The sequence below is a fragment of the Pezoporus wallicus genome, unplaced genomic scaffold, assembly GCF_028554395.1.
Source record: "Pezoporus wallicus isolate ANWC-B61680 ecotype Strahan unplaced genomic scaffold, APGP_CSIRO_Pwel_v1 contig_865, whole genome shotgun sequence".
NCBI classification, from domain to species: domain Eukaryota; kingdom Metazoa; phylum Chordata; class Aves; order Psittaciformes; family Psittacidae; genus Pezoporus; species Pezoporus wallicus.
The window spans coordinates 2,529,898-2,545,292 of record NW_026636827.1 but is presented as its reverse complement, the minus strand read 5'-3'; the positions used below and the strand labels follow the sequence as shown (position 1 = coordinate 2,545,292).

The 15,395-nt window shown below is 36.3% G+C and overlaps 1 protein-coding gene across 4 annotated transcripts; it reads right to left on the bottom strand.

The window, feature by feature from the left end:
* Positions 1-2,269: 2,269 nt before the first annotated feature.
* MAP3K19 (mitogen-activated protein kinase kinase kinase 19) lies at positions 2,270-15,052 on the bottom strand. 4 transcript variants are annotated; one of them, XM_057401863.1, is made up of 8 exons: positions 14,793-15,052; positions 12,960-13,041; positions 11,875-12,119; positions 11,208-11,251; positions 6,511-8,967; positions 5,124-5,276; positions 4,232-4,929; positions 2,270-2,624 (listed from the first exon to the last, which is right to left on the bottom strand). In XM_057401863.1, the coding sequence occupies exons 2-8, from the start codon at positions 12,992-12,994 to the stop codon at positions 2,558-2,560; spliced, it is 3,699 nt and encodes a 1,232-aa protein (XP_057257846.1). In that variant the 5' UTR covers positions 12,995-13,041; positions 14,793-15,052; the 3' UTR covers positions 2,270-2,557. The 4 variants fall into 4 exon arrangements, with proteins under 4 accessions (XP_057257846.1, XP_057257844.1, XP_057257845.1 ...); XM_057401861.1 differs by lacking the exon at positions 14,793-15,052 and having other exon boundaries at positions 12,960-13,241; XM_057401862.1 differs by lacking the exon at positions 14,793-15,052 and having other exon boundaries at positions 5,124-5,273; positions 12,960-13,240.
* Positions 15,053-15,395: the final 343 nt, after the last annotated feature.

The window sequence follows — 15,395 nt, the reverse complement described above, 5'->3', positions numbered from 1 at the left end:
CCCAACATATTTCTTGATTTAGCTGTGGGATGCAGTTGCAGCTCCCAAGTCTCCAGTATGATTAAGCTGAAATACCTTTGTTGCAAGTACTGGCCTTAAACAACCCCCTCATTCTGTAAGTCTGGTTAAACAAAAGTGAAACTGTGCTGTCACATTTTGATTAAAAACTCAGGTTAAAGTTTTACAAACTTTTAAGTGGGAGACTGATTTTAGTGTAATTAGCTGAAGTAACCATTACATTTAAATTGCAAATACCTACTAACCTTAATATTGGAGAACTCCAACTTTAAGAAAAGATAATAGTTTTGATTTTAAGACATGTGCATAAGGAGGGGAGGTTGTAATTCTGACTTTTTTAATTACCTGTATATCCTAGAGCATTTGTATTCTTTCCCTGCATGTGACAGTCATCTCCATTTAATGCTAAATGAAAACTCATTTACTCACAGCTTTCTTGGAGACACCAACTTCATCTGAGAAGAATTAATATGCATCATGGAATTATGTACATCCCACCTGAGTTCATATGCCAGGACTTCTATTCTTAGTTAGTCTGCAAAATACTTTAATGTGATGTGACCATGGATTATGGGCATGCGGACCAACCCGTGTTCCTCAAAAAGGGCCTGGTAACTGAATGTGGAAGATGACTGTGATGTTTGAATTTCTCTTATATTGGCACCATGTTCTGTCATTGTTAGGTGACATCATACCTAAACAAACTGTTAATAAAGACTTTTGCAAGAAGTACTAATTTCTCGTTGGTTTTATATATACAGGCCAACTCTTCGAAGTCAGGGTACTGGAATAAAATAAAGTTTGAAAACTACTGAAGTAACTAAAATGCTGAGTGGTCTGGGGAAAACTGATTTTATATGGATCAGTTGTAGGGCTGTGCTTCACCACACCTCTTTCTGAGCCTAGGTGTTCAGAGAGGCATAACATTCACTGTATTTCGATGTGGTGAAACCAGCTTTGGGTTTCTACAGTGTCTCATTCCCCTGAAATTTTCAATTTGAAAGCTACTCAGGGGAAGCCTTACCAAAAAGAGGGCAATCCAAATACTAATACCTGATAAATTTTTTTGTTTATTAGTATATAATAATGTTCTTCAAATTCTATTTAATCTTGTGCAGTTGGTAATTAGTTATACTAGCTGTAAATATTTCATAGTACAGATGGAGACTGCTGGGTCATCTACTTACATCATGCTTGCTCCCATGTTTCTCAAAACAGTTCAAGTCTCAGAATCAAGTTTGCTGTTCTATTTCGGATTAAGGATATTGAAAAATAGTGGTTGACTGGCTAGCGAGTCAAGCAGCATTTCACAGCCTTCACAAACACAAGAAAGACAATGCTCCTATGCTTTTGTTGCTTGCATCAGCAAACAGAAGGGTGAGAATTACAACACAACACTGAGCACAGAAAATAAGGCACTCCGTGAGCAAATAATAGGTTCAGGGGGAATACGTATTGATGTGTATCAACACCTGCACCTGAGGGGAGCAGCAAGGAAGACAAAGCACACTCTTCAGCATTACAGTGTCAGGAAGAGAGGCAATGGGCACAACCTGACATACAAGATGGTCTGTACAAACATTAAAATGTTCTTACTGTGAGGGGGTTGAAGAACATGTTGATCAGAGAGGCTGTGGAGTCTCCATCCTTTCAAAGCCAATGAGACAAGGACCTGAGCAGCCTCCTTCAGTCAACGCTGCTCTGAGCAGTGGGGCTGGACTAGAGCATCTCCAGAGGTTCCTGCCAACCTCAACCATTCTGTGACCTGAAACTGTCCATAAAATGCACTGCTTCTTTGAGAAAATGCAGTCACAAAGTTTAGATTAATAATTCTAGCAAGACTAGGAAATTATCTTGATGTAAACTGAATAAAAACATGTGTGCACCTGGGAATCTCTTATCACTAAAGTCATTAAGTCATCTTATCATTAAGTCATCATCACTTCAGTGGCAGTACCTCAGTAACAAAGGACTGACAGATGCATGCAAAACCTAGTCGTTTTTTTTTTCACCAGCTAAAAATTAAAGGACCCATCTCGCTACATAAAAGCTTCAGTGCATTTAATGCTAATATAGTTTTATGGTTTTTGGTTCCTGTGGGATCATCACATGCACACTTAATGACTCATCTACAAGTGTGAGTAGAGTTTCCTTGAGGAGATCTCTCAAGACCTGTCAACGTCTGCAGTGCTTTCTGCCAGTAGCATACGTTCCACTGCCTTTTACAGACAAACTGGCATTCCATCTTACCTGGCCTGTAACATATTGGTCATGGTGATGCGTGGGTTTTTCTCTCTTAAAGTCTCTCCAAATACAACAAACATGTTCACAGGAAAGGAATACCCACTCCAATGAGCACAGACAATGCAAAAAATATTACTTTAGTCATTCTGCTGTCTAATAATGGACTCCTTGTGCACAATTACTCTCTAGTAAATTCTGTTGTCACTTGGAAGTCCAGCTCCTTCTTATCTTTTTTTCCCAAGTGGATAGTTTTATATGGAAAATGCATACTCATTTGGCAAGAGGCTTGAAAAATTCACTGTCTTCCTTTCACAAAGGGGTGGTCCAGCAACTGCAGAGCAGAAGGGCGTTCATGTTGATCTCTGCATTTAGGGTTTGAAAAATCAGTAAATTAAATGAATATGCATTCCTGTGATGTGATTGTAAAACCTGAATGCAAACTTAGCCTCTTTCTTTTTTCTCATTTCTCCAGTCTTTGCTCAGTTTTAGTTGGGTTTTTTTGTGGTTTTTTTTTTTTTTTATAAAGCTGGTAGTGAGGAAGGCAGATTAATGGGAAGAAGCTGTTGGAGTTTATGAATTACTATTAACAAAAATCATTCTTTGATTCTCTAAATTCCTCACAAAACTTTGAGTAGTTCAGCTAACATGGCTGATGTAGGAGTACCAAAGATATATTTAACAAGTGTGACAAGTATTTGTTTGATCCTGTGTTGATCAGGCTGTTCTGTCATCTCCAATCAACGTTATGCATCTTAAGGAGGCCATATGGAATTACAGTACTGTAATTACAATATTGGTTTGCTAGAGCCAAGGGCTTTGGGCTTTTCCAACCCTCAATTTGGAGGAAAAAACAGGGGAAGCAGTAAAGGACACTGATTTCTTAAATAATAAACAAATGGGGAAGATGGGATAAGGGAGGCATTTATATTTAGGACATGGTGATATCATCCATTAAAACTTGGCCACCACAGATGCATCCTGGCTTTTGAAAAGTTAAATATTTTATTTGAAAAGTGGTTTGTCTATATGTTTCCTTTTACCTAACAGTTCTTTCCACCTTTTAAACACTGTTCTCACTGTATCAAAGTATATATGATATCACTATATATAGGCCACAGCTTTTCTGGCTATTGTTATATGGTCCATAGGAACCATAAGCATACCATAACAATTCTAACCCAGGGATCAGAGATCAGGTTTCCTGCTGCCAGGACCACTGCCATACCCACTAAATAACACACCTCTCTCTAGTGCTCAAAACTGGTCTTCAGAAGTATGTAAAAACCTGTGATTGATTTTATAAAGACTACCAGAGAGGTCTGGAGCTTAGCTCTTGAAACTGATAGTTCATTTAAACATCTAGGAGAAAGCTGATATTTAAAACTAAACAAACACCACAAAAATAGTTCTTATAATGGGTGACTGCTGGTGATTTGGGATTTTTATATAGAGAACTTTATGTTTCAAGTAAGTATGTATTTCCTGGACCAGCAGTGATAACAGATTTTTCTATGGCAGAAGATAAGAATTAAGTGAAAGAATATTGTCCTCAAAACAACTTGCCTAAGCAAGTTGTCCTCAAAACAACTAAGCCTAAGCAAGTTGTCCTCAAAACAACTGCCATAAGTCAAACTCAGCCAATGTGATACTGGAACAGCAAGGCTTATTTATCAGACATTTTGTATAAAACCCAGTGGTGCCGTATTTCTGCACAAAAATTATAGGGAAAGTAAACAATGAGTAAAAAAGCCTAGAAAAAAAATTGTGAGGGTTTTCTTATACCATGAGAGAGAGTAAAGCTCTTTTATGTATACTATTATTTAAGAGTTTTCCTGAAATGTTGAAAAACATATGCATTTACAATAGTCATATCTACCAGGTAAGAGGTAACCTAGGCTCCCATTAGCAATCTCTATAATACAAACTATCTGCATTTTTCCTTTAAGTTTTCAGTCAAAACTATACGTACCTGGTTAAGCATGCATGCACAAAATCCACTGCAGTGACAGAGAATCGATCAGGTAGGGAAGGCATCAGTCCTCTGTGAGCCCCAATATAGAACATGGCTGCTATCCTGTCCATGGAAGCCAGTGGTGGTTTTCCTGTTGCCATCTCAAACACAGTACAGCCGATGCTCCAGATGTCTGATTTTCTTCCATATCCAGATTCATTTATAACCTCTGGTGCCATCCAGTATGGAGTCCCATGCACAGACTTGAGCATCTCACTCTGTGTGCCACTGAGGCTTACCCAAGCTAACCTCCGGGCACAGCCAAAGTCAATTAGCTTTACTATACCATTTGGCATGAGCATAACATTATTGCCTTTGATATCTCTGTGTACCACACAATTGTCATGTAAGTATGCAACTCCTTGTAGAATTTGCTTTGTATATTTACGAAGAACAATTTCTGGCAATGGACCAAAACGATGAATAATACTAGAAATTGAGCCACCAGGAACGAACTCCATGAAGATGCTTAAAATGTTGTCTTCCAGACAAGTTCCCAAATAAGTTACAATATTGATATGCTTCAATGTCTTCAAAAGGTCCACTTCCTCATGAAACTTCTGATACTCCTTTTCTGTTCTGACTTGATCTGACGTATCCAAAACAAGCTGTTTTACAGCTATTAGCTGTCCCTGGCTTGTCAGGCCACAGTATACCTACAATGAAACTAGCATTTAATAAAATGAAACATGAAATAAAACTATATTTACTTATTTTAAACAGTATCTTTGTGTTTGTCATGTTTCATATCTCATGTTTGTTTGCTGAATATGACAACAGACAGTTACAAGGCAAGGTACAGCTCAAAAATGACCAGCACATCTCATAACATACTCAGACATTAACTTACCGTGCCATAGGCTCCCTTTCCAAGGACTTCACCTCTTGTCCACATAATAGGATCTTTGTTAATTAAACTGCTTCCTGGTAATTTAGTAGGTTCCTCAAAGCTTAGTGGATCATTTTCTTCGTTTGATGTCAAAAAGGCTTTACTGTAACTCTGCTTGAAAGATGATGGTCAGTGTGGGGAGGAAGCGGGTGAGAAAAAAAAAGGCTTCATATTATCCTTACATTTTTTGTAAGGAGTAATTCTTACCTGGCATGACTCATAGATATAGATATATATATATATACACAGATACATAGGTAGATAGATAGATAGATATACATACTCGTTGCCCATCTCATCAATACAATTGCTATACTAAGTAAAACTAGGTAAATATTTTCAAGCATATATCACAATAGCACATAACCAGAAGATTAGAGCATGACATCTTTTTTTCAGTTGACATAAAGACAGGCAAAAGAAACACTTAAAAGAGCAGGATACAAATCTGTTCTCTACTTCTTTTTTTTTTTTTTTGTCACATGGGTAGAGTTTGCTAAGCTGAATGTGGCAATCATCTTGCTCTAGGTAACATGTAACCCGAGTCTGAGGAAAACAATTTGGACATGACTTCAGAGGAAGAAGAGACTACTTCAGAAAGATCATTGTATCTAGCCATGGGTCTCCCTAAAAGTGAGGATGGAAGTAAAACTGGCACCTGTGTCTGCAGAAGCATAAGGAAGTGTATCAAAAAGTAGTGAAATAAATTTTCTTAAACATTTGTAATTTAAATAGAGAAAAAAGCTAACAGGGCCAAAGAGAAGTAGTACTGGTAGGTAAGCACTTTAGTAGGTGAAGGTTCTTAACTAACTTGGGGGCCAGAATCTAAGACTTCTGAGCTTGAAGTTTTGCTTAAGCATTAAGTAAACAGCCTTAAGTCTGTCTGATAAGCCAGTACTTGTAGTGCATACCTAGAAAATTATCTGGTTGCACTCAAGAGATTTGAGGAAACTGCCCTTTTAGATATACAAGAGTAATTTGTAGAGTCTTTTCATATTCCTTAGGTGTCAAGATCTCAAGAGCTCTTGCCTTGCCCCAGCACCTTTCTATGCACCTTTTCAGTTAAAATAGCCTCTTCTTTTTATTCGTGACTATTTCTCAATTTATCTTGACCCATCGTATAAGCCTTGATAGCTATTCCTGTCATGCCTTAGTACTATCTGGCTTGTGTCCTGTTATGCAGTCTCTATGATGAGTATCTTCAGCTGGGCACTGGAATAATCAGTGGGCAGCTGGTGCAAGGAAAAGGAACTTGATCATTAATAGGTACGTATCTCCTACCTTTCGTCCAAACTTGTCTTGAAGCATCACTCAAAGGAGCTAGCAAGTTACAAGAAATTACTTTTACCTTCTCTAGAACACTATTTACTATTGCTCCATCTCCAGTCATCATATTTTCTTCTTCTTTAGTATGCGTATTTTGCATACTTGTGTTTTTTGTTCTTGAACAGTTGATGTCTTTTCCTTCAAGCATTAGCAATTCTTCAGCCAGACAACAAAGCAACTCATCAGTCATATCCTCATTATCTGCCCAGGACAAAATGCTTTGACTTGTCTGGAAACTGGGGCTTGTAACACTTTTTGTCTGAATCACTGAAGGCTGAGTCAATTCATTTGCCAAATCACAATTCTGAGGTCTGTATGCCCAACTCTGATTTACCTGTATTGGAGGGGACTGACGCTGCAGCCTGTACGGAAAGGGCAATGCTTCACTTTTATTTATAGACTTGAAGGAGGCCTGGTCTGATTTCAGGCCTTTGCAGCCATCCATATCCATCCTTTGCTGCAGTACACAAATGTTCTTGTCTGTTGTTAGTGGACTGATAGTTAGAGGAACACAGTCTTTGTAGTCTTTATCACTAAACTGCAGAAGATTCTGGCTACAGGCAACATGTCTCTGATGGCTGGATATACCCTGGCTGTCTACAGGCTGCTCCAAAGAAACTTCTTTAATAGTTGATAAGTTTGAATTTGAAAAAAAATTATTTTGCTTAGTTGATTTGGAAAGCTCTTCTAAAAATATAAGCTGATGGTCTGTGTCTTCATGGAGCAATATCATGCTCCTTGAAGTTTTTATCTGAACATCTGAATCAGAAGTTATTACATTACCTTGTTCTGTGTTGCTGTCACTCAACTTGGTACTTCTGTCCTTTGTAATTAAACTTTTCTGCTTTTGTTTTGTGGCAGGTATGGTCTTCTTTGGCTTAGAACATGTTCTCTTTTGAGTATTTCTTACTCGGCTGCCCTCTCTCCCTTTCCTGCAGGTAGATCTGCAGATGCTAGCAGTGCATCTCCCAGTTGGAGCAGAACAAACATCTCTGTAAAATCTGTTATCATGTTGATCAAGCTCACGCATCTGGTCATAGACAGGAGTTCCAAACATTTCATAAATACCTGGGCCTTTGTCATTTGAATTTATTTTCTTGAACATGTCACTGTATTTCAGATCTACAAAAGCTGAAGCAGATTGTGCATGTGGTAAAGAAAGGGGAGTAATAGGTTTCTTTAAGATAACTGAGTTTTTGCAACTGCAGGGGAAACTGTGCTTTATAAGTTTTTGAGCACTCCGAGCGAAATGGTCTTTGTCAGCATGAGGGGGTTTTTTTTGATGCTTTGGGGAAGTCTCAGGTTCCATGTGTGACAGTTGCAAAGACGGGAAAATGTGACTCTTGGCATTACATTTTGTGGAAATCTCATCAGAAACAATTAAGTCTTCAGAAATCTTTATCTTGCTACTCATTTTAGATTTTGATGAATATTTGGGTTTATTCATCTTCATTTTACTTTTGCCATTCTCTTTGCGAGCAAGAATGTTGAAGCTCTGAGTAACATGAGGAGGCAGGCTACGAATTACACTCTTTTTTGTGGGATGCTGTTTAACAATGTGTAGCTCTCTAGCTGGGTCTTGTTCAGAGAATGTAACATGAACAACAGGTACAAGCCCACTTTGGTCTTTTGAAGTTGTTTCTGACAATGCTTCTTTTTCCATTTCAAATTCAGAGAGACAAACGTGATTTTCTGTCTGTTTTCCAGAAGGAACTTGCACTTCTACTCTGGGAATTCCTGCAACTACAGAATTATCTTCTAAGGCATGATAGGCCTCTATCACTTTATTTTTACAGGAAAAATCTAAATCACGATTGTCAAGCACAAAGTTTGCACTCTCACCATCTTCAGGTCGTCTGTAATCCACTATCACCTCAGTAGCATTTCCTTCTTCTGGACCAGATCTACAGCAACTCTCTGTTCTTCGTTCCTCACTGCCAGCTCTCAAGGCATCTCTGTTGCTTGACATTGCAAATGTTGTCTGAGCTGTAAATATTCCACAGTTTATCAGAGCATTATTTGAGCTCAAGTAGGGATGCCTATCATCATAGAAACTGTCTTGGGTCATAAGATCTATTCTCTTACAAGCCACCAAAAGCTGGTACTTCATGTTGTCATTCTTTTCAGTATGGGTTGCTACATCAGCTTCCCTCCATTTTAAATTGCTTTGAATTTCTTCTTTCTTGTTGGTAGGGTATTTGTTATACTTGCTCATGCTGAGGTAGTGCAGGTCTTTCACTGGAGTGCACTCATCAGAAATAGTAGCCACAATCAGGTCTGATGACTTTTCAGTGTGCCTTTTTAATAGATTGTCTAACTGATAATGATAAAATTTAGTAACTGTCTTTATAGGCCAAGGAATAGGGTTCATGATATTCAAAATATTTCTGATGTGGGAGCTTTCATTGACAATATTACCCTCTGGAGGAGCAGGATGAATTGTTCTTACAGGCCGACACATCACGGGTGGCAAATGAAACTGTAATTTCCATAAAAACCATTAATAATGTGCTACACAACAGATACAGGCAAAATCTAATCATTAAGAGCCAGGTAGACTAAGAAAAAAAATCAGAAAAGGATTATTATTTTTTATATTCCCAAACTATTATGAAGTTTAATATCAAATCCTTAAGAAAATAAACTAATTTTCTCACATCCACAATTATTTCTGAGAATTTCATAGTACAGAAACTGGAATCTTTTGCTATAAGTCACAGGACATTCTCCATAATTTAAATAATAAGCTTTGTCCACACATACAAATCATCTTGTCTGTTACTAAATATGTCCTATGCCCCATAGCATGCTTGCTACAGGAATTCAAAGGCTGGTCAGTGGCTTCATATGCCAAAGTTTCTTTCTTGCTGTGCAGTCTCACTAAATGAGAGTAATACTGTTATGGTGATATTTAAAGTCTTTTCATGTGACCCTCTGAAGTGTGCTCATACCAGTAGTTATATCCCCAATGAAACTAGATCTCATGTAAGCAATTTTGAAAAAGCAAAAGCTAGACTGTTATAGCAGAATGCTGTTTTATCCATAGAGAAAACAATTACTACAAATAATTTATAGGTTTTAAAAGACATGGTTATAAATCTAAACATATAGATCTTCCATATGCTTAGTGTAGTCTTATAAAATTCCACTAACCACGTTATACAGGCTACAGATTTAGCTCAGAGTTCTAAATCCACTAGAAGATAGCAGAGTCTGCACTTCACTTTCAGTGAAGTTAAATGGATAGCTACCTGAAGGCCATTTTTATACGGCAGTTAATACAGAAGTCCATTGTGTGTGGAATGTATTTTATTATTCCTTCTTTCTACTTCCCTCTCTTCCCATCCCATTAGTTGAAAGGTACTGTGTATCTTTGAAAAAGTATAGATTGAGAATTTGAGTACTTTGTTGTGATTATTCAGATGAACAGTGGGAATAATTTTCTGAAAATAGTATTTCTGTTTTTTAAAGGAAATGGAGAAAAATAAGCTTGAATATACAGGATATTTTAATGCAAATGAATGCAATAAAAATAATCACTGAGTCATAGGCTCTGAGTACTCATTTGCATGTCTATATTCAACATCAGTTTGCAATCTGCAGGAAATTTTTGTTTGCATTCCAAGGGCAAACTGACATTTGATTGTGCCAGGAAAAGCAATGCATGCTGGTTTGAAATATACAGTTCTGAAGACTTTGTCTAGTTGGCATGGATTTAATAGGAATGATTAGTTTATCCTAAATTATATGCCTCTTACAAATCATCAGAGCCCAAGACATGAAATAAAGCTGTATTAAATAACACTGAGGTCAGCTAAATTATTTCTCAAACATTTCCCACCATGTGAACATTTTTTCCACAGCTCTTCTTACGATCTTATGTCGGAACTTATCCTATTACTTTTGTACTTTTTTCCTGTGAACACTGTTGTATCCTCTAGTGGGTTCACTAAAGTATATAGCTGATTCAGTGAGTTGAGCTTTTTGTACAAAGGGCCATCAATTAATATCCCTAAAGGCCAATTTTTTTTTTTTCTAAATACAGGATATTTTATGTTTTGTAACTTTAAAGGCTCGTGTAGCGTGAAGCACAGATACATGTCAAATTGTGAGTTCTATCAGGAATCCTATTTTACACTTACCAAAAATTACATGTCAGATATGTTTAATCACAAGACCTTATTTTTTATTTCCTAATACAATAAATTTCAGCAATCATCTAATATCCAGACTGTTCCTCAATTGGGCTTCAATGTTAAATTACCACTTAAGACAAGGAAGTTGTTTTTTTAAATTTGGCAAAACCAGGCATCTAATATATTGGAATTATATAGACATAAATATATATATATATATATATAGGATATATATAGACATTTAATATATAGGATGTACATACTTGAAATTAACTTGCATATTTCTATTTTAAAAGGGTTTATATCTTTTCAAACTTCCAACTTTTTACACCCCAAAATACCCGATGACAGGGATTTCCAAAATCTGTACTGACAAACTGTTGATTTACATCTGAAGATTTGGTGAAACATACATATATATATTTTATACACATATATACGTATATTTTATATATATATCTTCACCCAAAAAATGACGACTAAGCAGAGGAAACTACCTACACTTCTGTATTTCTATTTTTAAGGTTTTGAAAACACATAGTACTTCTAACAGTGTTCAATTTGATATCTAATACCATCTTACCTTAGAGCTGTCGTTCCTGGGTTTTAGCATTGCTATATTTAACCCTTAAAAATTAAAACAAATTAAATGTTAGTTTGATATTTTTAAACAGACTAAAATTTTCACTTATAAAATAATTTCAAACTATAGGGTTCTGGAAGAACCTGTCTGATGTGTGATTGAAGGATTATACTATAAATCTGCTACACAGAAAAAAAAAGTTGTAAGTTGAAATTTAATTATAATACTGAATTTTACAATTTCACTTTCTATAGAATACTACAAATATGACAATTTTAAAATACTTTAATTTAAGCAAATATCTGTCCTTGATTTCAGTAGTTTGCTAACTTTAGTTTGTGGCTATTTACTATTGCCAGCATCAGGAAGAAAGTGAAAGAGATGCCATTATGGCCCCACTCCAGCTATAGTTAAAATTTACATTTTGTGGGCTCAGTTTCATGATACAAAGTAAAAAGAATGGTGGAGTAATTGCTTTTCTTTATATCCTTCATTCTGCAAACACACACACATATAATTAGAGTCAACATGTTTGAAGTCTACTTCATGTGAGGAAGACAGACAAAGAGAATGTTTAAAGAAACAGGACTTGTAATGCTTTGCCGTCTAATTTCATAAGCAATATACAATTTCATTTTAAAGTTGTGACTTTAAAACCTGAACTTACTTTGTTGTATTTGTGGTTTTATTATCTGGAAAGCATTTAAACCCATAAATGATTTTGAAACATTAGATTCTGGGCATGAGGCGGCCTGTAGCAGAAAGCTGAAGTCAAAGCCATGCCCTCCATTCTTTTTCTTCAGGGAGAAAGGTAAAGAAGTGTGATGTCTCATCTGTAAGGCTAACTGATTTTTACTTGGAAAACATGCCACTTGTTGATCCGGCCATGGACTGGATGTTGGTGATGTTTGGCTAAAAGGCAAAAACAAGAATCAAAATGCAGTGTGAATGTAAGTGGAAGTCTATCCAGTTCAAATAACCATATGACTGAAGAATAACATGAACAGAAGTCTATAAGATTCAAGAATATCAAAGTATGTTTTCTTTCTTTGTCCTTCTGGGAAGTTAAGGCTGTCTCTGGAAGTATCCAACTGCAAAGCCAGAGATTGACTACAAGTGAAAATGAATGACAAACAAGGTAAACCAAGCAACAATAGGAAAGGAAAATCATACAGTCCACATTCCCCTTCTCAACAAAACCTGATTGCTTCCAGTATGTGTTTTTTAGGAAGTATCAGGAAAGGGCGTCAGAAGATTCCTGAAGACTAGACGTGTCTTTGTTATTTATGAAACATGCTATGGTCTGCCTGAAAGAATACAGGCTCTGCGGATACACCTCAGATTTGTGCCACCTGGTTTCTGAAAATGAAAAATCCAAATAAAGATAAGAAAAATACTTAAAGAAAACAAAAAGATAAATACTGTGATCTAAAAGAGGTACAAAACTATAGCCTTAAGTTAATCTCAAAGCTCTATGCAAGACAAATGTCTGGGTTTAATAAGTCAAATGGTGGTGTAAAAGTGTATACCATATGTTTATTCGTATTGTACCAAATAATTTATTCATCTATTGAAATACCCTGCCTCCAGCAATGGCCAATAATGATGCTGGGAAGACAGAAACACTACACAACATATATAGATGTACATAACTTGTGGCACTAAGGAAATCTTTTCTTACTCATGGATTACTACCTTCTTTGTCTCCGTTTGTGCATACCCAACTGCAAATTAAATCTTAATACTAGTTACCTGTTTTTTCCTAGAGCTTTGTATGACCGATTCATTTCTTTCGTTATCTTCTCTGCATTCTCAAGAGCAACACTTCCACAATCTGCAACATTAGTATTTGCATAAATGCAGTATAATTTACTGACTAGTGACACAATGTAAATGCAGTTCTTTTTGGACATCAAAATATTATAAGGAAATACAGGAAGCAACTATCAGGAAAAAGAGCATCTTTCATTTGACTAAGATACCTATACACACTTCCTGTTACAATTTTTGGAAGAGTGAACATATTAATCCAAAATATTTTCAGCTATTTAGGTAAGTGTATTGATTCAATGTACTATAACACAAAACATCTGAAAAAAAATTCCAGCTATAGCTCCTATTTCAGTAGGACAGAAATACAAGAGCTATGTTGACAGAAATTCTACAAAAGTAGAACATTTGAAACTGGAAAGCTATTACAACCAAAACATCTAAGTGCTTTTCAAAAGTGGAAATAATTGAGTTTGATTTCAGTTTTGGGTTTGTTTTTTTTTTTTTGGGGGGGGGGTTGTGTTTTTTTTTTGGTAATTGCTTGGTTTTTAACATGTAGCCAGATTTCAAGTAAACATTGTCCTTTTTCTTCTTCAGATCCCACATGATACACTTTCTAGGTATAAACTTTGATTAGACTACCTTCTTTGCTTCTCCTCTGATTTTGTTGGTTGTCAGGCATGCTGTCCTAAAAGTATAAAGGTCCAGAAACCTGAAAAAAATGTTTTGTTAACTGATTTCCAACTCCCATGTACAAAGCAGTACACTTAATTGCTTCAGAGCCATACGTAAGACAAAAGCAGCATTTGAAAAGTACTTGGAATAATTAAAAATATTATAATTCACTATGCAATGCCTTGTCATGTGAATACACAGAACCAAACAGTCCAGACAGTTTTTATTGCTAAAAATCTCAACATGCTATGTTGAATAAGACACAAAAGCGGTCAGTATTATTTTGTTAATCTCATCCTTACTGTTGGACCAGAAAGTCAGCACTTCACATCTGGGAGTTAATTGCATTTTTTAACATCTTACTAAGAAAGCAAAACTGAATGAAATGTGTATCTCTGGCTACTTAGTCAAAATTCTCTCTCTCAACACCCAAAATTTTATGCATGCTAAAGAGTAATATTATGAAGACCGTAATGGAAAATTATAAGGAATAATAAGGAATTATTTTCCTTTATAGCTAATCAGGAAGTATGTAATATAACAAGTTATATCTGTTACATACGTATGTTCCTGCTAAAATTACTGAACAGGGTCTAACTTTTTACACAGCACAAATCTCTTACTCCTTTGTGGAGTATGTTAAATGTCCTGTTGTACTGACATAATTGATACAATGTAGCAGCAGGTCCTCCTATTTAACTGCTTAATGTCCATTTAAAAAGATTATATTGCACAAAAATGTTTCCATTTTCTTGCATTTGCACTTTCAAATTAATTTGCAGCAATCCATTGCAATTGCATAACCACCATATTAAGTTCTCTTTCAGAACTTTATCTATATGGCAGACTAAAAGAAAGGCCTGGTTTTTTTTGAAAATTATGTTTGTGTTTATTAAATCCACAGATAGGTAAAACTATGAAAAAAGGGCACCTAATGGCTCTTACGTTGCTAATTTATTTTAAAAAAACCCTCCCTAATCTTTTCCTCACGTGCATTTTTACATCATTTCTTCTCCTTACATCACTCAACTGAATAAAATACTCTGCTTTATACATCTCCCACACCTAGTAGTACGTAACATTTTCAACATTCAGTAGAAATTTTACTGCAATTATTCCTAACAGCATGAACATCTTAACCTGGCGCTTCAGTAGTGAAGCGTGGAAGAGGCACAGCAAAGAAAAGAGAAGTTACAGATAATTTTTAGCTCACAGCTGTCTCCCTTTGCTGGACAGCAAGGAATTCAGACAGTCATTACGCACAGCTTGATTTTGTTTTCGGCACGTTTTTCTGACTCCAGAGCACGTAGTCCTTATTAAGGAAGCCGACTCTTCAGCAGGCACATCCTCCGGGTAGCTCCTGCTACACGGGGCTGTTGAGTTTACATGATGTTGCTAAGGCAACTGTCGTCCTCGTCTCCGTCCCACCCCCCGAAGGCACTGTGCTTGGGGTTTAATTCAAAGAGCAGCAGTGACCTATGAAAACAAGCACAGCTGAACTGAACGGTGGCATTTTCAACTCTAATCACGAGTTACTTATTCCAGCACCCAAAACAAAGCATGCTTCTCTCTTCTGTTTACCTCCATCTTTTAGTACCTCATCTAAGCCATTTTTAGTATTATCTGTATCAAAGTAATTTTAACTGCATTCAGGCCCCTCATCTAAACAGTCCCCGTTAGTAGTTTTTCATATCCCTTTTGGCACCTTTAAGCTGCAGACTTCAAGGATACTTTTTGTTTGTT

Excerpts from the sequence above, each read along its gene's own strand:
- MAP3K19 (XM_057401861.1), bottom strand. The coding sequence starts at position 13,120 with ATGTCCAAAAAGAACTGCATTTACATTGTGTCACTAGTCAGTAAATTA. Across the intron at positions 4,930-5,123 it reads GAAAGGGAGCCTATGGCACG|GTATACTGTGGCCTGACAAG; the intron begins GTAAGTTAATGT and ends GTTTCATTGTAG. Across the intron at positions 2,625-4,231 it reads GTGCATGCATGCTTAACCAG|AGATCAACATGAACGCCCTT; the intron begins GTACGTATAGTT and ends CCCTAAATGCAG.